The sequence below is a fragment of the Macrobrachium rosenbergii genome, chromosome 45 (genome assembly GCF_040412425.1).
Source record: "Macrobrachium rosenbergii isolate ZJJX-2024 chromosome 45, ASM4041242v1, whole genome shotgun sequence".
Taxonomy (NCBI): Eukaryota; Metazoa; Arthropoda; class Malacostraca; order Decapoda; family Palaemonidae; genus Macrobrachium; species Macrobrachium rosenbergii.
The window spans coordinates 30,760,275-30,778,664 of record NC_089785.1 but is presented as its reverse complement, the minus strand read 5'-3'; the positions used below and the strand labels follow the sequence as shown (position 1 = coordinate 30,778,664).

At 38.7% G+C, this 18,390-nt stretch overlaps 1 protein-coding gene across 1 annotated transcript in view; it reads right to left on the bottom strand.

Moving 5' to 3' along the window:
• Positions 1-1,158: 1,158 nt before the first annotated feature.
• Positions 1,159-18,390, bottom strand: part of LOC136829862 (chromatin assembly factor 1 subunit A-like) — a 33,200-nt gene continuing 15,968 nt past the window's right edge. Inside the window, exons 4-13 of the mRNA XM_067088876.1 lie at positions 17,467-18,156; positions 16,613-16,838; positions 15,443-15,668; positions 14,319-14,506; positions 12,598-12,819; positions 7,198-7,336; positions 6,861-7,049; positions 5,869-6,012; positions 2,538-2,646; positions 1,159-2,078 (exon numbers count right to left, since the gene is read on the bottom strand). Of these exons, the coding sequence (XP_066944977.1) occupies positions 1,508-2,078; positions 2,538-2,646; positions 5,869-6,012; positions 6,861-7,049; positions 7,198-7,336; positions 12,598-12,819; positions 14,319-14,506; positions 15,443-15,668; positions 16,613-16,838; positions 17,467-18,156 (2,704 nt within the window). The 3' untranslated portion in view covers positions 1,159-1,507. The remainder of the gene's footprint in view (positions 2,079-2,537; positions 2,647-5,868; positions 6,013-6,860; positions 7,050-7,197; positions 7,337-12,597; positions 12,820-14,318; positions 14,507-15,442; positions 15,669-16,612; positions 16,839-17,466; positions 18,157-18,390) is intronic.

The following is an 18,390-nucleotide window of genomic DNA, read 5'->3' as shown; positions in this document are numbered from 1 at the left end:
GTCTATCAGTTTAACCAAACTAACACAGCTGGCCCAAGAAATGGATAAGATTAATTACATTTAATCTAATAAGTACCGCTTTGCATTGCAAATTTGTACAACTGGATAGACTGAAAATTAAGATACCCAAAAATCTAACGGATTTTGCATCCTACATGTCCTTGTTCAGTGTTGTGAAATTAAGATATATAAACTTTTGCTGTTAATGTTGTATTGCACTCTCTAGTTATGTAAAATAGTTTAACCAAACACTGGGACAAAATCTTTCCTGGCATAGGGGTGGCTAGGTACTCTCTAAAATAACTATCATTGGTTCCATTAATATCATTCAGTATTTTCCCAGACTGGAACCTACACCCTGTACGGGTAGCTTCCATCAAAGGCAGGTGAAGGAAGATTGACTGATTGGAACCCGACATAAATCCTTTAAAGTCACGAGGAAGGTTGCCTCTTGGAAAGCAGTTTAAAACAACTAGTTCCCACAACAACAAGAGACAAAGACTACAAATTCAGATGAAGTGGGCAGTCAGGAGCAACCAAAAATGGGTCTGTATATTTTGCAATGAAGCTTTGCCAGAAACAGCAATTCTATACCAACCAGTGACGGGGACAAGGTCTTTTTGTCCGTAAGGACCAAAATCTAATTCCTGATTCCATGAGGAAAATAGTTTTTGCAATAAGACCACTTAGTGCATAACATTCCTTCCAAAAAAGAATGGTGTCTACAGATTTTACCAAGAGATCATGTCTGTTCAAAAGAGATAAATTCCATATTACAAGAGCCTCTCTTTAAAGTGAGAAAAAGAGAATCTTGTTCAATCACTCAATAGGATTGCACAAAGAACTCCAGTCAAGATCGATGGAGGAGGTAGTCTGACAACAATTCTGGGGTCTTTATAGACTGTTGTCATAGCAATTGTATTTCATATTGGTACAACTTGAAGCATTTCTCTAAAATGGCCTACAGTCAGATGATGGCTGATTAGTGACAAAAGTAAATAGTCCAGCATAGCATTTTCTTTAAAGACAAATTTTGCAGCTTGCAATATCAGATTTGCAGCTGCAACACAGCAAAGAAATGATGATCTTTTCAACTATAGACAAGTGTAAGTTTCACTTACTGACAAAATATGCAGTGATGCAAAGAATACGACGAGGGTCTTTAAAGTAGGTCTTTTATAAAGGATATGAAATACAGTATCTGAAGGAAAAAAATATTACAGTTAATAAAAATGAAAGATTACTATTTGACCAGATTTATATAAAATTATATAAATTCAGGATGTCACCAACGAGACTTGTATAAAATCTGCTTCTGAAATTTACATGTCAACTCTAAATCCTCTAATATGTACAGTTATGAAATGATTTTGAGTCTAAAACAAATACTACAAAAAGCCCGAGTATTTTACTTATAAAAACAGCTAAGAAATAAATGTTGAGACATATTCCATTTCAATTAAAACTTACTGTACAGTTTGCATTTTAGAACGAAGCACATTTAAGGTTAATCCAACGAGATCACATTTTCTTCTGTTACAGGTAAATCCTCACTGCCTTCGGATTTCTCCTTCGAAGGCTGAGGAGAGTTCCCTTTGTTTTTCTTGAAATAGGAAATTATGGAGCCTTTCTGAGGCGTGCACGACTCTTGACTCTTGGTCGAAAACAGGTTTTTCTTTTTGCTCTTCTTCCCGCTGACTACCTGTATTCTGGAAGGCGTGTTGTCTGCGACCGAAGATGGAGTATTGCTTAAGGATGCCACTGAATTGGAGGCTGATGTGCCTGGCGTATCGGCTGACATCCCGCTCAGGGACAGATTACTCTCTGATTTCGTCATCTGACTGTGAATGGGGGTGCCCCCTGGGGTGGAGCTCGGCGACGTGTTGTTGCTCGAAGGCGTCGAGGGTATCTTCTTCGTGAATGCAGTGATGGGACGCATCCTGTTCACCTTGGGGGTCTCGTCTTCGCTCTCCCCTTCCTCCTTCTTATCGCTGAACATCTTATTTATGTATGTCCATGAATTTGCTATACTTAAGTCTCCCAAACCATATTCTTCTCTTTTCTTTTGGGACACATACCTAGATTTCATGGAAAATAATGTAATTAAACCCCATTTCTATCTACAAGTACAATATTCACTAGAAAAATCCACTAGATGTGTACATTAAATACTTGTTCTACTTTGTTTTCATTATCACTGCACAGTTTTATGCTATATGATAACTGACATATTACAGCTATGAATTAAGCTTTTTTGACAGTAACTGGTAAGTAGAAGGTTTTAAATATACTTCCAGATGGCTGAAGGATTCCAAAAACGATTGTATATCATAAATTTGGAAAGAAATACAGTTACTTTCAACCCTAAAAGATCTTTAGAAGGTGAAAAAATCTACTTAAAGTACTGACTTACCAACAGACAACAAAGAAGAAGTAACCTTCATACTGACAAACATTAAAACTAACTGTATTAGGGAACATCCACAGCAAAACCATTGGTCTAGATCCTGAAGGACACACAAGGCAAGTGGACTCACCAACACATGACATGGCGAGATTTGACCTCATCTGCACATCTCTTCCAGCTTCCCAGTTCTTGAATTTTTGCCTCGACCTTTCTCTTGGCTATGTAAACTGTTCTCAAGACTGAAAAAGAAGTTAAAATTTGTATTTTCAATAGTCTGTCAAGTCTGCAAGTTATCTAGTTATGAAACAAATGCAATTACTAGACAGACATTCTCCAGGCTGTGATAACAAACGTGCGAACTACTTTGGAATGGAATGGAATGTAAAATTAGGCCAAAGGCCAAGCACTGGGACACATGAGGTCATTCAGCGCTGAATGTGTAACAGGAGGAAAGCCTCGCAGTTGCACAATAAAACAATTGTTAGGAGAGGGTTGAGAAAAGTAAGATGGAAGTGGGAATACATACAGAAGTTCAATAAAAGGAATGGAGGAGGCTGCAGCTAGGGGGTGAAGGGATGCCACAAAGAACCTTAATTAAGGGGAGCATTTGACGAAAAAGTTGAAGAACCCAAATTTTTCCTGACATTTCACATACGGACTCTTACACCTCTTGACTATATTCTCAGAAAATTTTATTAAAAATTCGCAATAGTTTTGGAGTTATAAGCCAAAACTGTAACCCTGCTATCACTGAGAAAATTACATTTTTTGTATAATGTAATGATAACTTCAGTATATCGGTAGTAATTTCAACTTAGCTATCAAAGAAGAATATCTAAACACGGTATATGGCAACTATATCCTACGCAAGTGCGTAGAGGCTCTGTTGGGTGAAGGAGTGTACCCACTTTGGCGATCAGTGGCTGCTCAGCTCTCGACGAAGCAAGACGTCGCGCTGCCCAACCTCGCCCTTGTTTTGAAACACTTCTCATTCAGCGCACTTATAGTACTTTGCAAGTCAATTTTTTGTATTTCTCTTGGCTTTGCAATACTTCTTTGTTCAGACCAAGAAAATTTAAACAACAAGTTCCATGAGAGAAAGGAAGAAACGACATCATGAAGAGGAGGCATCCGTGGGAGGAAAGAGGGGACCAAGAAAATTTAAACAACATAATCACAGATTATGATATGATCAAATTTGAAAAAATCTCAAAGTGTGAGACAACGAGCAAATGAATGGACAGACAAGCAAAAAATGTCATCATAAAACCTTGGAGGCTGATAACTCAAATCTGAAGTTATCGACCTTCAAATGGAAACTCAGACATAATGAATTCACCTATCTCAATGAAACAAAAAGCAAATGAAAGCTAATTAAATTGTCTATAAAACTATTGAGTTTTTTTTTATTTTGTCCTAAAAATATTTTTGGGATTTATTTTTCCACGAAATCGGTCCAAGATTTTTCAAAAATCGAAAAATATTTGTAAAAATAAAAAAAAATAAAAAAAGCTCTATAACTTTATTCTAATCTATAGTACCTGTCTACCACATAAATTTCAGCTCTTAGGTTGCAATAGTTATGGCTGAGTTTTTTTTTTTTTTTAAGAATTTTGGTGGGGGCGAGGGTATCAGCGAATGGGGGGGGAGAAGGAAAATATAAAAACTAACCTTTTCGCTATACATAAACTAACCAATGCCCAAAATTTCAAACTGATTCATGCAAAACAACCAGAGTTATTAATAAAAAACTATTTTTTTAAACACTCCCCTTAAGTAATGCCTGCATTGCACTACCTTGCAACAAGCTTAGAAACCCTGTGTAAGACCTGGAAATTTGTTGGCTCATACTTGGTGCTACACCACCAATTTGAATCTAAGCACTTGTTGCCAGCCCTGAAATATGAATATACTTCCATGTTTCATCCAAGATTTTAATTTTGAGCATTTGTAGCTATGCCTTCATGGCAAAAACCCGACGAAAGTACTGTACCTGTGATACGTCAAAAAGATACACAGTCACATTTGCAACAGAAGTAGATATACTGAGAGAGATCAAGAGACAGTGATACCTTGCCAGTGATTGGGCCCAAGATCCTTATTTTAGAACTCCCGTATGCCTAGGGACAGTCTTCATTCACTTTCAAGACTACATCTTTGTTCTCCATTTCTATATAAGAAGTAACAAAAGTGTTTTAGTTCATATGACACGAGCACAAGGATTTATCAGGCAGTCCCCGCTTAACTGAATTTTCAGTGCCAACCTCCGGTTAACGGCGCCAATCTCCGGTTAACAGTGCCGTAAGTGGGGATTTTGGCGCCGAACTCTGGCTAACAGCACCATTAAGTGGGGACTTCAGCGCTAATCTCCGGTTAACGGAGCTGTTAAGTGGGGTTTTCGGCGCTATTATCGCCGATTTTCGGTTAGCGGCACTCGGCCAGGGACTGCCTGTATTTGCGTTTCCGAGAAAGTCCTTGCAAAACCTCTAGATTGATCTGAAACAATACCTAGTGGTACCCTCACCAATATTATCACACCTATTTAGGATAATCAATGAGGGACCACAAGGCAGTCTTTAAGATACCAAGCTTTTTGAGCTTATTCAATGACCATTTCTGCAGAATCTAAAGTTTATCATAAAAAATTACAATACCCACACCCAATTTCTATCCTTTCCAAAGAAATCAGATTTCACTCTATGAAAGATGTCACGTTCTTTGCAAAGATATGACCGGTGGGAATAGTTAATACCAGCAGTATTTCCATTGTATCAAGGTTTTGTGTTGTGCATAATCATAAACTTAATTTAATTTATCCCAGGGACAAAAACAAACAAAATGAATGTTACCTCTCTCTTGTTATTTTTTCAAACAATCTTCCTTAATCCACTGAAGGAAATCATCATTGGACTTTAGGGCCAGAAGGAAATCATCACTGGATTTTAGGACTAGAAGGAAATCATCACTGACTTTAGGGCCAGAAGGAAATCATCACTGGATTTTAGAGCCAGAAGGAAATCATCATTGGATTTTAGGGCCAGAAGGAAATCGTCATCGGATTTTAGGGCCAGAAGGAAATCATCATTGGATTTTAGGGCCAGAAGGAAATCATTAGACTTTAGGGCCAGAAGGAAATCATCATTGGATTTTAGGGCCAGAAGGAAATCATCATCAGATTTTAGGGCCAGAAGGAAATCGTCATCGGATTTTAGGGCCAGAAGGAAATTGTCATTGACTTTAGGGCTAAATAGAAATCAAAACCACCACTCAAACCCTCAGTTAGTACTAAATCTCATGTGAAAGGAACCATTGGAACCTGAATACAAAAGCACTTCACCTTAACGAGCTACCTTGGGTATTTGATGCACTTCCTTCTTTATTCTCGGACTCGGATTTCCAATCAGCCCGGAAATAATAAAAAGATTAATAAAGCATGGAACTTATGTGTATAGTATACTTGCCCGTAGTCTCAGCCGGAGTATGGTTAATACTGTCTGCATCCAAGTCCCCGTGAGTGAACTTTCGCCAATAATCCACAAATTCCCGACAGAGCTTTCCTTTCCCGTGGCGGTTTCCGTGCAACAACTTGATGAGCGCTGGAACGGCTGACGAAAGAGTTTGAAAGTAAACAAATATATGCAATACATTTCATGGTCTTTCTATTATAATGCAAAATTTGAAGATATAAGTTACCTGCTAGTACGATATAATAGTGCTTATTCATAAAGCAACCATCCAAGTAAAGTTTTACATTTACTAAGTAATAGATTAAAAGGATAGAATTGCCTTGACACACCATTGTCTAGTGTAAACTAACAGATAAATATAAATATAGGCAACTTAACCATACCACTGAGTCTCAATAATCAACTCATTCATCCTTGTAATGACAGCAAGAAGAGAGAGAAAGAAAAAATCACATTTGTTAAGGAACACGGGCAAAAAATATATTGCATACAAAAAAACATGGTCAAGACTACAGATGTATGTAGGCTGACTTATGACAGGTAGGGTTTAAACCAAGTCTTCAGTTGTGATAAAATTATTAAAGTACAGACACTACCCTATTTATGAACATTTAGATTCAATAAAACATGATTGCAACTTAAAATTGTGTTCAGCAAGAAACAGTTGTGTTATCTTTACAGTTTACTTAGGCTTTATGTATCATTTATATTAAAGTACGGTAGTTTATACAATACAATACTGTATGTGCAGTATACAGTATTGTATTGTTTTACTGTGGAAAAATGTACAGTACTGTATTGACTTTATATCACACTGTACTTTAATAGACGTGAAGACCAACTTGAGAACAATTCACGATACGAATGGCAGTTCGGAACGTAACCTGTTCGTGTGTAGGGTAGTGTCTTGTATATCAGGTACTACTGTATCCCATTACACATTCCGATGTGAAACGACCCAAGATTACAGAGTTCAAACACTTTACCTTCTTCCGGGAAGGTCTTTGCGTACTTCTTGAAGTTACCAGGCCGGCCTTCAGTTGCACTTTCGTCATCTCCATCAGTGTCCTTGCACTCCTTTAGCGACCCTCCCCCTAACCTCGATCCAATTGGGAGCTTGGAGCACAGCGTCACAGCCTTGTAGGGTCCCAAAATCTTCATCAGCTGGTCATACGCTGAAATTAATTCCTACACACTCAGAAATGCGTGCAACACAGATGACTTATACATACCAAAAACCTTTGTGAACACAAACATTGACTGTTAGAAAACTAAGTAACGACCAAGTCTGAATCAATGTCCAGGAGAAAACTTGACTTCTACCTGGATTATTGTTCTCATCCGCCATCCACAAACATCCGATCAGCCGTGGCTTCAACACTTTGGTTTTCTGCTTCATTTCCTCCTCAAACTCCGCTTGTCTCTGCTTCAGCTGCTCCGTGTTCCTGGTCCGATCAGCGTCCTGGAGGGAGGCATTCAAGGATAAAAAGGCGAGGCTTTATTTGATGGAGACAGTGAATCAATAATTGAGAATTTATAAACAATTCTTAATGAATTCGGCAAAAAAAAAAAAAAGCTGTAGGGAGATGGAATTGCAGCCACGGGTCTCAGGTATTAATGAGGGGGAAATTACATGTGCATTACCTTGTTTGGACAAATACATGCAGAACAATCATCCCAAATATCAAATATTTACCCCTGATGGTTCTCTAAGTCAACTTGGTAGCCAGGGACAAAAAAATTAGAATATTAACTATTAAAATAATGATAAAAAACACAACAGCCTGCCTCTCGCACTGAGGTCACTGTTAACTCTGTTGAGCATGTCTGTGAATGACGTTACGCTTCGTGCTCGTCATTTGTTTATGTTGTGTTTGTTTATGTTTATGTTGTGAGACGGCCTGAGAGAAGCGTCACGATGCAGGCATTTGGTAGGCTGGATCTCCGAGGTAAATAAAGTAAATTTTTTGCCTTTGATTTCACCTGCCACACTGGTCTACACGATCAACAAATGGCAGCAGAGCGTGGTTACGGCAGGAAGAAGATTAACGAGGAATTTAGAAGAAAAGACAACATACAGTAAACATGGGTAGCATCGGCAAATGTGGCGGGCAGCTGGTGTTGTCAGTTTTCAAGAGCTGAAAGCATGGCAGCTTGTCACAAAGTATCGAGAAAAAGTAACAAGCCGTGGTCGTTGCCCTGCCGTTCCCGGAAGGAAGCGAGGTAAGGAGCAAGATTTTCGAGGAAGTGGATATTGAAGAGTTGACAGTCGAAGATGGAATGAAAGTTTCGCTTCAACACTTGGACAAGTGGTACAAGAAGGATGAGATGTCAGCGGCGTATGAGGCATGGACAAGCTTTGACAGATACAAAAAGGAAAAAGAACATGCAAAGGAGAAGTACATTTTGGAATTTGTGAAGAGAAGTGCAGTTCTGGAGAGGTACAAAGTAAGTATACCAAAATGTATTTTAGCATTTAAGCTACTAGACAGTGCAGGGCTAGAAGTTAAAGACAAACAAATAGTGCTGAGAGCAGTGTCCTTTAGTGAAGGAGATAAAATGTTAGATTCCATGCAGCAAGCCCTTCAGAAATTTTTTGGAAGTCAAGAAGCGTTATCATTGGGTGCAGTGTCAAACAGGGGTGAGAGTGAGACTCCTGCTGTGGTGATAAAGCCTGAACCAGTATGTAGCACGGAGGAGGTAAATGTCATTATGCATGGAGGACAGGGAAGGTTTAGAGGTAGAGGAAGAAGAAGCATAGCAAACAGAAGTGAAACAGAGGCAGAGAAACTCGGTTGACATGAATGGTAAGGTGAGGAAATGTGTGTGGATCCGAGTACCATCTGTCTCCAGAATGTCCAAAAAATGTGTATGTAAGTAGTGTAAAAGAGGAAGAGTTATATTCTGTTACTGAAAATCCTAAAATGATGTCAGTGTTGGTCACAGACTCTATTAATCGCGCTATCCTGGGCACAGCCTGCTGTTCTATAGTATGTGGTAGCGACTGGTTAAAAGCATACACACAATCTTTGTCGGATGAGGAAAAACTAAGAATAGAAGGAGAAAGTGAAACAACATTTGAGTTTGGTGATGGTAATGTGTATAAATCAATGATGGAAGTAAAACTTCCAGTGGACATTATAGGTGACAGAGCAAGTGTGATAGCAGATGTGGTGAACTGCTCTATCCCCTTTTATTCAGTAAAAAATCAATGAAGAGAGCACAAATGAAATTAGACTTAGAAAATGATATTGCAGAAATTCATGGAAAAAAGTTGAAATTGAGGTGCACCTCTTCAGGATACTATTGCCTTCCACTAAGGGATGAGAAAGAAGCCTGGAATAAAACATAAGAAATAATGATGACCTTGGGAGATACTGAAAAGGAAAAGAAGAAGATAGGAAAATTGTATCAATTGTACCAACACTTTGGTCATCCCACATCTTAAGAGACTGATTCAGCTGTTGAAGGATGCTGGTGTTAAGGGTGAAATGTGCTACATGTATGCTGAAGAAGTGTCGGATAGCTGTGAGATATGCATGAAATGTAAGAAAACACCATCAAGGCCAATTGTTAGTGTGAATATGGCAAAGGAGTTCAACAAAGTAGTGGCATTAGACCTAAAGGAGTATAAAAATGGGGATATATATTTTCTGCATATGGTGGATATAGCAACAAGGCTCTCAAAGTCTTTTGTGACAAGAAGTAAAGAACCCAAGGAGATAATAGAGAAAATTATGGAGACATGGTTGGGAACTGGTTTGGGACCCCCTGTGAAATTCTTGAGTGATAATGGTGGGGGGTTTGCCAATAACACACTTCTAGAAATGTGTGAGAACATGAACATTCAAGTGATGCATACAGAAGTATATTCTCCCTTCAGTAATGGCCTGTGTGAGCATAATCATGCAGTTATAGACAAAATGGTGACAAGAATGATGGCAGAGCAACCAGAACTGTCTTTAAAAGAGGCTTTGGCATGAGCAGTCAATGCTAAAAATTGTCTCCAAGTGGTAAGGGGCTTTAGCCCTTATCAGCTTGTGTATGGGCGGAATCCTAACCCACCATGTACAATGAATGATGAACTTCCTGCACTGGAGGGTACAAACATCTCAATGCTTGCCATTCTGCAAGAAAATCCTTTATTGCTGCTGAAACTTCAGAGAAAATACAATGAGCACTAAGTCGCAAAGTAAGAACCACTGGTAAAGTCCTTAAGAATGGAGATCAAGTCTATTTTAAGAGGGAAGAGCAAAATGAATGGAAAGGACCAGCAAGAGTCACTGGTCAAGATGGCAAAACAATGATTTTGAAGTATGGTTCGAATATTGTATGAGCACATGAAACACACATTCAGGAGATACCATACAGTTTTGATAGAAAAACTGAGGAAGGAAGAAATGCACTGCTTGGTATGTTGAGGCATCAAAGAGAAAAGGATGAAATGGACAATAGCAAGAAGAATGAGATAGAACCAGTTATAAATCCGGTGGAAAATGAAAAAAATGAGGAGGAAGAAAAAGAGAACCACACCAACGTTGAGGACACTTCATCTGAAGATAATTTAACAATCAAGGGCATTCCAAAGATTGGACAGAGAGTAAGATTCCTGCCAAAAGAGTCTGATGAATGGCAGACAGGAACTGTTCACAGCCGTGCTGGAAAATCTACAGGAAAATACAGTAGTTGGAGGAATATTGAACATAAAGATGGCTATATAACAGCCATTGACTGAGAGATGTAGATAAATGGGTACCAGTTTCAGAAGATAAAGTGCAGGAACCCAGTGAAATAGTAATGGCTTGTGAAAACAGAGAAAGTCAGGAACTTGATGAAGCAAAACAAGAACTAAAAACCTGGAAGAATTTTGGTGTATATGAGGAAATTCCTAACTTGAGTCAAAAGGCATTGCCAGTTTGGTGGGTTGTAACAGAAAAGGAAAACACTGATGGGGAAAAGAAAATTAAAGCACGGCTAGTTGCCAGAGGTTTTGAGGAAAAAGAAGAAATCCAGTCAGATTCTCCCACTGTTAGCAAGGAAGTGGTGAGGTCCTTTGTTGGTATACTGTCTTCCAAAAGATGGGCAGTGAACTCAATTGATATTGAGGCTGCATTCCTACAGAGTGAACAGGTTGAGCGTGTAGTGTATCTCATTCCACCTGATAAAGCTGGCTGTGATGATAATGTAATATGGAAATTGTAAAAAATGTGTATATGGTCTAAATGATGCTGCTAGGAAATGGTACCTCACAGCGAAGACTTTCCTGTTGAAGACGGGATATAATCAGGTGAAAACTGACCCTGCAGCAGCATTCTATCGGTATTATGAAGGAGATTTGTTTGGTGTGTTTTTGATGCATGTTGATGATTTCTTGTGTGGAGGAATAAAGGGATTTGAAAGTGTAGTCACTGCCCAAATCAGAAATCATTTTCAGGTTAGGGGGCAAAGTAATGCTATATTCAAATACACTGGCCTGGATATTGTACAGAATAAGCATGGTGTCACACTTCATCAAAATGAGTATTGTAAATTTCTGGAATCTATAAATGTAAGTGCTGAGAGAGGATTAAATAAGAATACAGTGTAATGAAGAAAAGGAGAATTTTACCATACTAATTCAAGACCTGTCTTGTCATATGATGTATTGGAACTTGGCTGCAAAATAAATAATCCTAAAGTAAAAGATCTGCTTAAGGCAAACAAACGTCTAAGAAAAGCCTGTACCTTTGAGAACTGTATGTACTTCCTAGGACTGGGTGACAGTTTTCAGTTTAAGTTGGTGGTGTACAGTGATGCTTCTTATGCCAATCTCCCTGATGGATTTAGTAGTGCTGGGGACTTTGTGATTTTCTTAGTGGGTGAAAATGGAAATAGTTGTCCTTTATACTGAGAGTCAAAGAAAATAAGGAGCGTCGTCAAAAGCACTCCGGCAGCAGAAACACTATCAGCTGCTGGGGCAGTGGATATGGCTTACTATCTTGGAAACATGTTGTCCCAAATATTGTATGATGGAAAGAGAAATCTGCCTGTGGAACTCTATGTGGATAACCATTCACTTTATGAGAATGTGTACTCGGTTAAAAATGTTTCAGAGAAGAGATTGAGAATTGACATAGCTATTCTCAAAGAATTGGTTCAGAATGGAGAGTTCAAGATATTTTGGGGAGATTCAAAAGCACAGTTGGCTGATGTGTTAACAAAAAAAGGGAGTAAATTCTTTGAGAATAACTAAAGTATTTGAGAGTGGATCCCTGAAATCTTAATTAGCTTTTATAAGTAGACAGTTTTATTTTTTTGTCTATACCATGCAATGTTTATTACTTTGGAAGTAGATTTCTTTTGTTTCCTTTCAAAAGAGAGGGATTATATTAACTCTGTTGAGAATGTCTGCACAAAACATTGCGCTCAAGCTCATCATTTGTTTATGTTATGTTTGTTTATGTTGTGAGGAGGCCTGAGCAAACCATCAAAATGTAGGCTTTGGTAAGTCGGATCTCTGAGGTAAATAAAGTCAGTTTTTATGCCTGCCTTTGATTTCACCTGCCAACTGGTCTACATGATCAAGTCATGAGTAAATTTCATGAAACACAAATTTGGGATGGAGAGTTCCAAATTTTGAGAGTGAATGAAGTAAAGAACTCTTGCACACAGCCAATTAAGAGACCCTGCATTTAATGAGGGATTCATAGTCCAATTAACACGTTCTCACTGAACGGCAAATACCTTCGACTTGGCAGGTCCCTCTGAATCAGCACCCTCTTCCTCGTCCGATTTGCCTTCGTCGTCCGAGAGGTAACCGTGAGGCACAAAGAAATCGTTATCGACCTCATACTGATCTCCTTCTTCCTTCTCTTCTTTCTCTTCTCCCTCTGAATCGCTCAGGCTTTCACCCGTCTCCTCCTCTTCCCAGTCATCGTCACTGTCGTACTCGTAATCGAAGATTTCCTGAAAGAAAAACATTCAAATGCACAAAAATTTTTTAGTCTTGCTACCTCCAGTTCTGAAGACAGTATTCTCAATCATACCAACTCTTTAATATTCTTCCTAGCGTTAACAAACTGTTAGTTTTCAGTACCGTAACATTAAAGAGAAACTAAAACTGAACATGTTTTGGGGTCTTTGGCAAAATTTCTTGTGTAATGGCAAAATTTCTTATGTAATGAAGACCAAAAATTTCTTGAATAATCAAGAAGACCAAAAATTTCTTATGCAGTAATTTCATCTGGTTTAGTCAGACCTAAACTGCGGAATGGAATGGAATATAAAATTTAGGCTAAATGCCAAGTGCTGGGATTTATGAGGTCATCCAGCACTACGAGGGAAGCTGAGAGTAAAGGACGTTTCAAGTGTAACAGGCAGTTGCACTATGAAACAACAGTCAGATGACGGAAAGTAAGATGGAAGAAAAAAGAACGTGAACAGAGGTAGAGTAAAACGCCTGAAACAGGTTGCAGCTAGGGGTCAAAGGGATACTGCAAGGAATCTCAAGCAATGCTTACAGTGCACCACAAACCTAAACTATAATCTGCACTTCTCATTCTATTTCTTAGACTTTTCTGCAAGGTGCAAAATTTTCACTCTGGCATCTGCTACACCTTGTGAACGTCTGGATTTTTTCAGTTCTTGCAAAATCCAATTCCTTTTGGATGTTGCAGCTTTGGAACTTTCTGACACGTAACAAAATCCAACAGGCAGAGGTATTACTGTATTTATGAATTCGAATTGGAATATAAAAATTCAGGCCAAAGGCTAAGCACTGGGACCAATGAGGTCATTCAGTGCTGAGAACATTGAAAAAATTGTTAGGAAAGGATGGAAAGCGAGACGGAAGAACGAGAATGTGAATGGAGGTACAGTAAAAGGAATGAGAGGCGTTGCAGCTAGGGGCCAAAGGGAGGCTGCAAAGAACACTAAGTGACAGCTAAAGTGCACAGTGTGAGGTGCACTGATTACGCTAACCTCCTACAGGGGCCACTGTATACATATGCCTGGCATATAAAATTCTAAATTAAGAAGTCAATACTATTTCAAATTATATAAGTTAACATCGGCTTTGTACATTCTAGTGGTGATAGACTTTTCCTTATGTTCCTCTGTTCTTCTATTTGATAGTATCCTTTTCATTGTTATATTTCTGTTATTAATTTCTAACATACAATTGTTTGAAATTCCTTTACTCCTCTTTCCTATATCTTGAACTGTTATTCATTCCATGTTTTAATTACGTAACACATAAAGAATACTATTTGAATATTGTACCTAGACTGTGGAAAAGTTAATGTGCTTATAAACCTTCAGGGTCCCTGACATCAGTACTCTACTAAAAATCTACCAAATAATCTTAAACCTCACTTTCACATCCTACTTCCAACCACACCCAGTACCTCCACCTTAGGAATGGTATAAATTTCATGTCGCTCGGTAGCTAAGCAAAACAAACTCACATCCTGGGCAAACGGTCGTCGTGCAGAGACGGAGGAACTCTTCTTCGACCATGTTCCCCAGTACGCAGGTCTCTGGTTTTCACAGAACTGCAGAAATTTAGCTTTGTACTTCTTGCCCTGATGGGAACTTGCAGCTGGATCCTGAACCATTGCAGAGCAGTTCCCTATGTCTTCTTCGTCGCTCTCGTCTGAATGACAGATTAAAATTTCATAAGTCCTGCACATATAAAAATAAACTTGCATTTTCCAAGGTCCTAACAATCAAACAGAACTGAAAATTTCGTAAATAACAGTCCTGCACGTACAAAAATAAAACTTGCATTTTTTCAAATGTCATAACAATCAAACCGAACTGAAAATGAAAAAATGAACATTTGGAACTTGTAGCATCAAGAAGCATGATTAAATGTCATAATTCTAAATGGATGCATTGGGTCACTCTGCTGCTAATTAAACATTAGTTATAAAAAAATAAACTTTTGGGGATTCAAGTTTACAATAAAAAACTTAATTCTGACAAGGGCCAAAGTAGTCTTTTTCTTCTGTGATAACTAATTACTTTCTAAAGAAACTGATGTTATTCAAAAACAATAATAGCATCTTCAACCCAGTTATAATATAAACTGACTTACAGTACATACAAAGGAGCCCTTGTCATAAATAAAACTAAACCAAGCCTTCTGCAAAGCAAGTAATCCAAATCTCCTATCAATAAAGTGTAACGTGCTGATTTCCTAATAAATTTCTGTAATTCATATTACTGAAGATGGTCCCTAAGATCAAAAATAGTCGAATCTTCATCAGCAGCCACCTATGAGACACTGTATTTTCTTGAAAGACAGAGAAGGGGAGCAAACTCCTTTGCTGGAAGAGGCAGTACCTAAAGTTTAATTTATCAATTACTTGAACTAGAAACATAAAGCCCAAAAACAATAATAGTTTGTATGTTTTTTGGAAATGATCAGTCAATGATATTCTTTCCGTATATGCATCATTAAATACTGGAACAGCAAAAACCAAACTTAATCAATCCATCTTTGGCAATATAAATGTTGCTCTGAGTAATGATTCATATGCTAAATAATGAACTACAAGGAAAACATAGGGAACTTGACCAAACTTACTGATAACCATGACGTCATCATCGTCATCATCATCTACTGGTGGCTCCTGTCTGTAGGGCCAAGTTTTCTCACACTCCTGCTTAACATAGGCTCCAGATCTCAAAAGACTCAAATACGTCATGGAGATATCCTCGCAACTGGTAAACAAGTACTTATCCAACTCGGTGATCTGATCTTCTGTTAATCTATTCCTCACGACTGGTGCCAGCTGCATGTCCTCCTTGACCTGAAGAGACAATAACTGTTGAAATACCAGACAATCTGCTGAAGGGGAAAATACTGTATAGTATACAAAATGTAGCCACAACAGATTTCCTGAAGATCATTATGGTAGGGAATTATTCGAAGGCTTCAGAAGAAGAAAATGGTCAAAGTTGAGAGTTATGCTGAGTTAATCAAAGGCCATTCAACCTATTATTAGTCTTATTCAGATGAACCCTATTCATATGGAACGAGTCCACAGGGGCCACTGACTTGAAATTAAAGCTTCCAAAGAATATGGTGTTCATCTGAAACAAGTAGCAGAAGTAAATAGGGAATAATGGAAGAAGAAATCAGTTATTAGAAAAGAAAAAATAAAGTAACAAATTAATAAGTTAGAAAACAGTTTAAGTAAATTACTAAAACTCAAGGTGAATTTTTTAGGGTAGTAATGCGATGCATCTTCGCTTGAGCTTTCGAGGTCCCAACTGCACAGAGGGACTGCTCCACATTCCAGCAGTGTGAGGAATAAAAGACCTCTGGAGCTGAGGAGTTCAAGGAGGCACTTCTACTGCACACTGGTGCTACATTAGAAGAAAAAATGTATAAACTACCTAAGTGTAATTATCAAGTTATCTAAATCTGTTCTTGAACTGGCTTGCACTTGCATAAATTACAACTTTAGCTACTGCATCTAAGTGTAACTACCAAGTTATCTAAATCTGTTCTTGAACTGGCTTGTACTTGCATAAATTACAACTTCAGCTATTGGCATCTTCCACGATGAGGCCACCTAATATGTGATTTCCTACACTGAGCTGTTGGAACTTTTAATTTCCAGTTTACATCGAATGAATTCAGTTTGGTTTCTGCTTATAAGAACAATGCATTGCCCAAAAGCAGTTGGCATGACTCATCCCTGGAATCTAAAAAGGGTCAGGTAAGGTCACTGACTTCTTGATACAGTACCCGAAAGCCCTTGAAAGGCCCATCACTGTCCTTGGTCACGCTCTCGGCCTCTTTCTTCTTGGCCACGAAGAAGCTGGCAAACTTGTTCTTCAGCTTGTCGCTCTGCCTCCGCTTCTCGTCTTCGATCCGCTGCTGCTCCTCCAACTTCCTCTGTTTCTCTCCTTCCTTCTTGAGTTTCTCTTCTTCCTTTTTCTTCAGTTCCTCCTCCTTCTTCTGCTTCTTTGCGCTGCAATGAGCCAACTCATTATTATGCTTGACGTCGTAAGTACAAATTTTTTTGAGCAAATCTCCTGGCAAGTATTAGATGGTATTGGCTGGTGGTTAGTCAAATGGACACTATACAGTACTTGAATTTTAACACTGAAAGTCTAACCATTGGCAGATGCAGATGTCTAGACTTTTGTACAACTAGCAAGTGGAATCTCTCTCTCTCTCTTTTATAAATAAGAATGAACTGGAAAAAATAATACAGGAGTTGAACAGCCATTTTGGATGAATGGAACGAGAACAGAGAAAATTAAAGAAGAGAAATGATGCAACTGGATATGGAATGAAGCTCCAAAGATTCTTTATTATGCCACATGAGACAAGGGCAAGTTACCTGCTGTTCTGATATATATATATATACTGAGTATGGTACTACACTACACATGCAAATCTTAGCTGATTTCACTCAATATCAAGTAATGAACATATCCAGAAAAACAAAAAAGATGTCTACTAAACGTAAAAGGCAATGGCTCAAGTTGCTAATGAATGTCGTCATTTGGTGAGAATTTAAAAAAAAAAAAAAGACAAGAGTAAAAGTATGGACGTTACATCAGCACATTTCCACAAGAGGTCCGAGTACTCACTCTATCTCCTCCTGTCGCTTTTTCCTGATTTCCTCCTTCACCTTCTCCTTCTCCTCCTTCACCTTCTCCTTCTCCTCCTTCTGTTTCTGCTTCTCTTCCTCTTTCTGCTTTTTTTGTCTTTCCTTCTCGGCCATCTTCTCCTGGAGCTGCTTCTCTCGTTCCTGCTTCCTCTTCTCCTTCTCCTCCATCTTCAGCAGCTTTGCCGTCTCTCTCTCCTTCTGCTTTGGCGTCAGCTTTTTCGCCTTCGCCAGCAGGTGCAACGCGGAGGGGGACTTGCCCACGTCCGAGGAGCTGCCGGGCGACAATGTCACGTTCAAGCTCCTCTCCGTCTCGGAAGCGCTCAATTCCAAGGCGTCGGCAGATTCGTCAAGTTCTCCGTTCTTTTCTCCTTCTGTTGACTCGGGTTCATCATCACCTTCAGCCTCTTCTGGTTTACGTTCACTGCTCTTACTGCGGTCTTCACCTTCTGCGTCTACCTCCGTGCAGTTGCTGTCATCTTTGCTCTTGTCACTATCTTTATCTTCTACAGTGGCTTGATTTTTGGTATTCTTCTTCTCTTCCTGATAGGGTTCATTCTTTTTGAAAGAGGCAGAGGCAAAGAGGGCTATGATACTGGGCATCTTCTTTTTTGACGAACCTGGAGTGTTGCTCAGGCTGGAATTTTCTTCATCTTCAGAAGGATTGGAACAACTGTGAAAGATATAAGATACAAAGACAAGAAAATTAGTTGAGTGTACACAATTACTGAAAATTAGGTTCATTATAAAACATTCACTTCATTATTGATTTATGAGATTTAGGCTGTCAAGCAATACCCAAATCTGTCAGTCCAAGAACTATGATATACTTCTTTAAACAAATTCAAGCAAGTCGTGCTCCAACACTATGACTTTCATGTTCTTGAACCTAGAATTTATAGTGCCA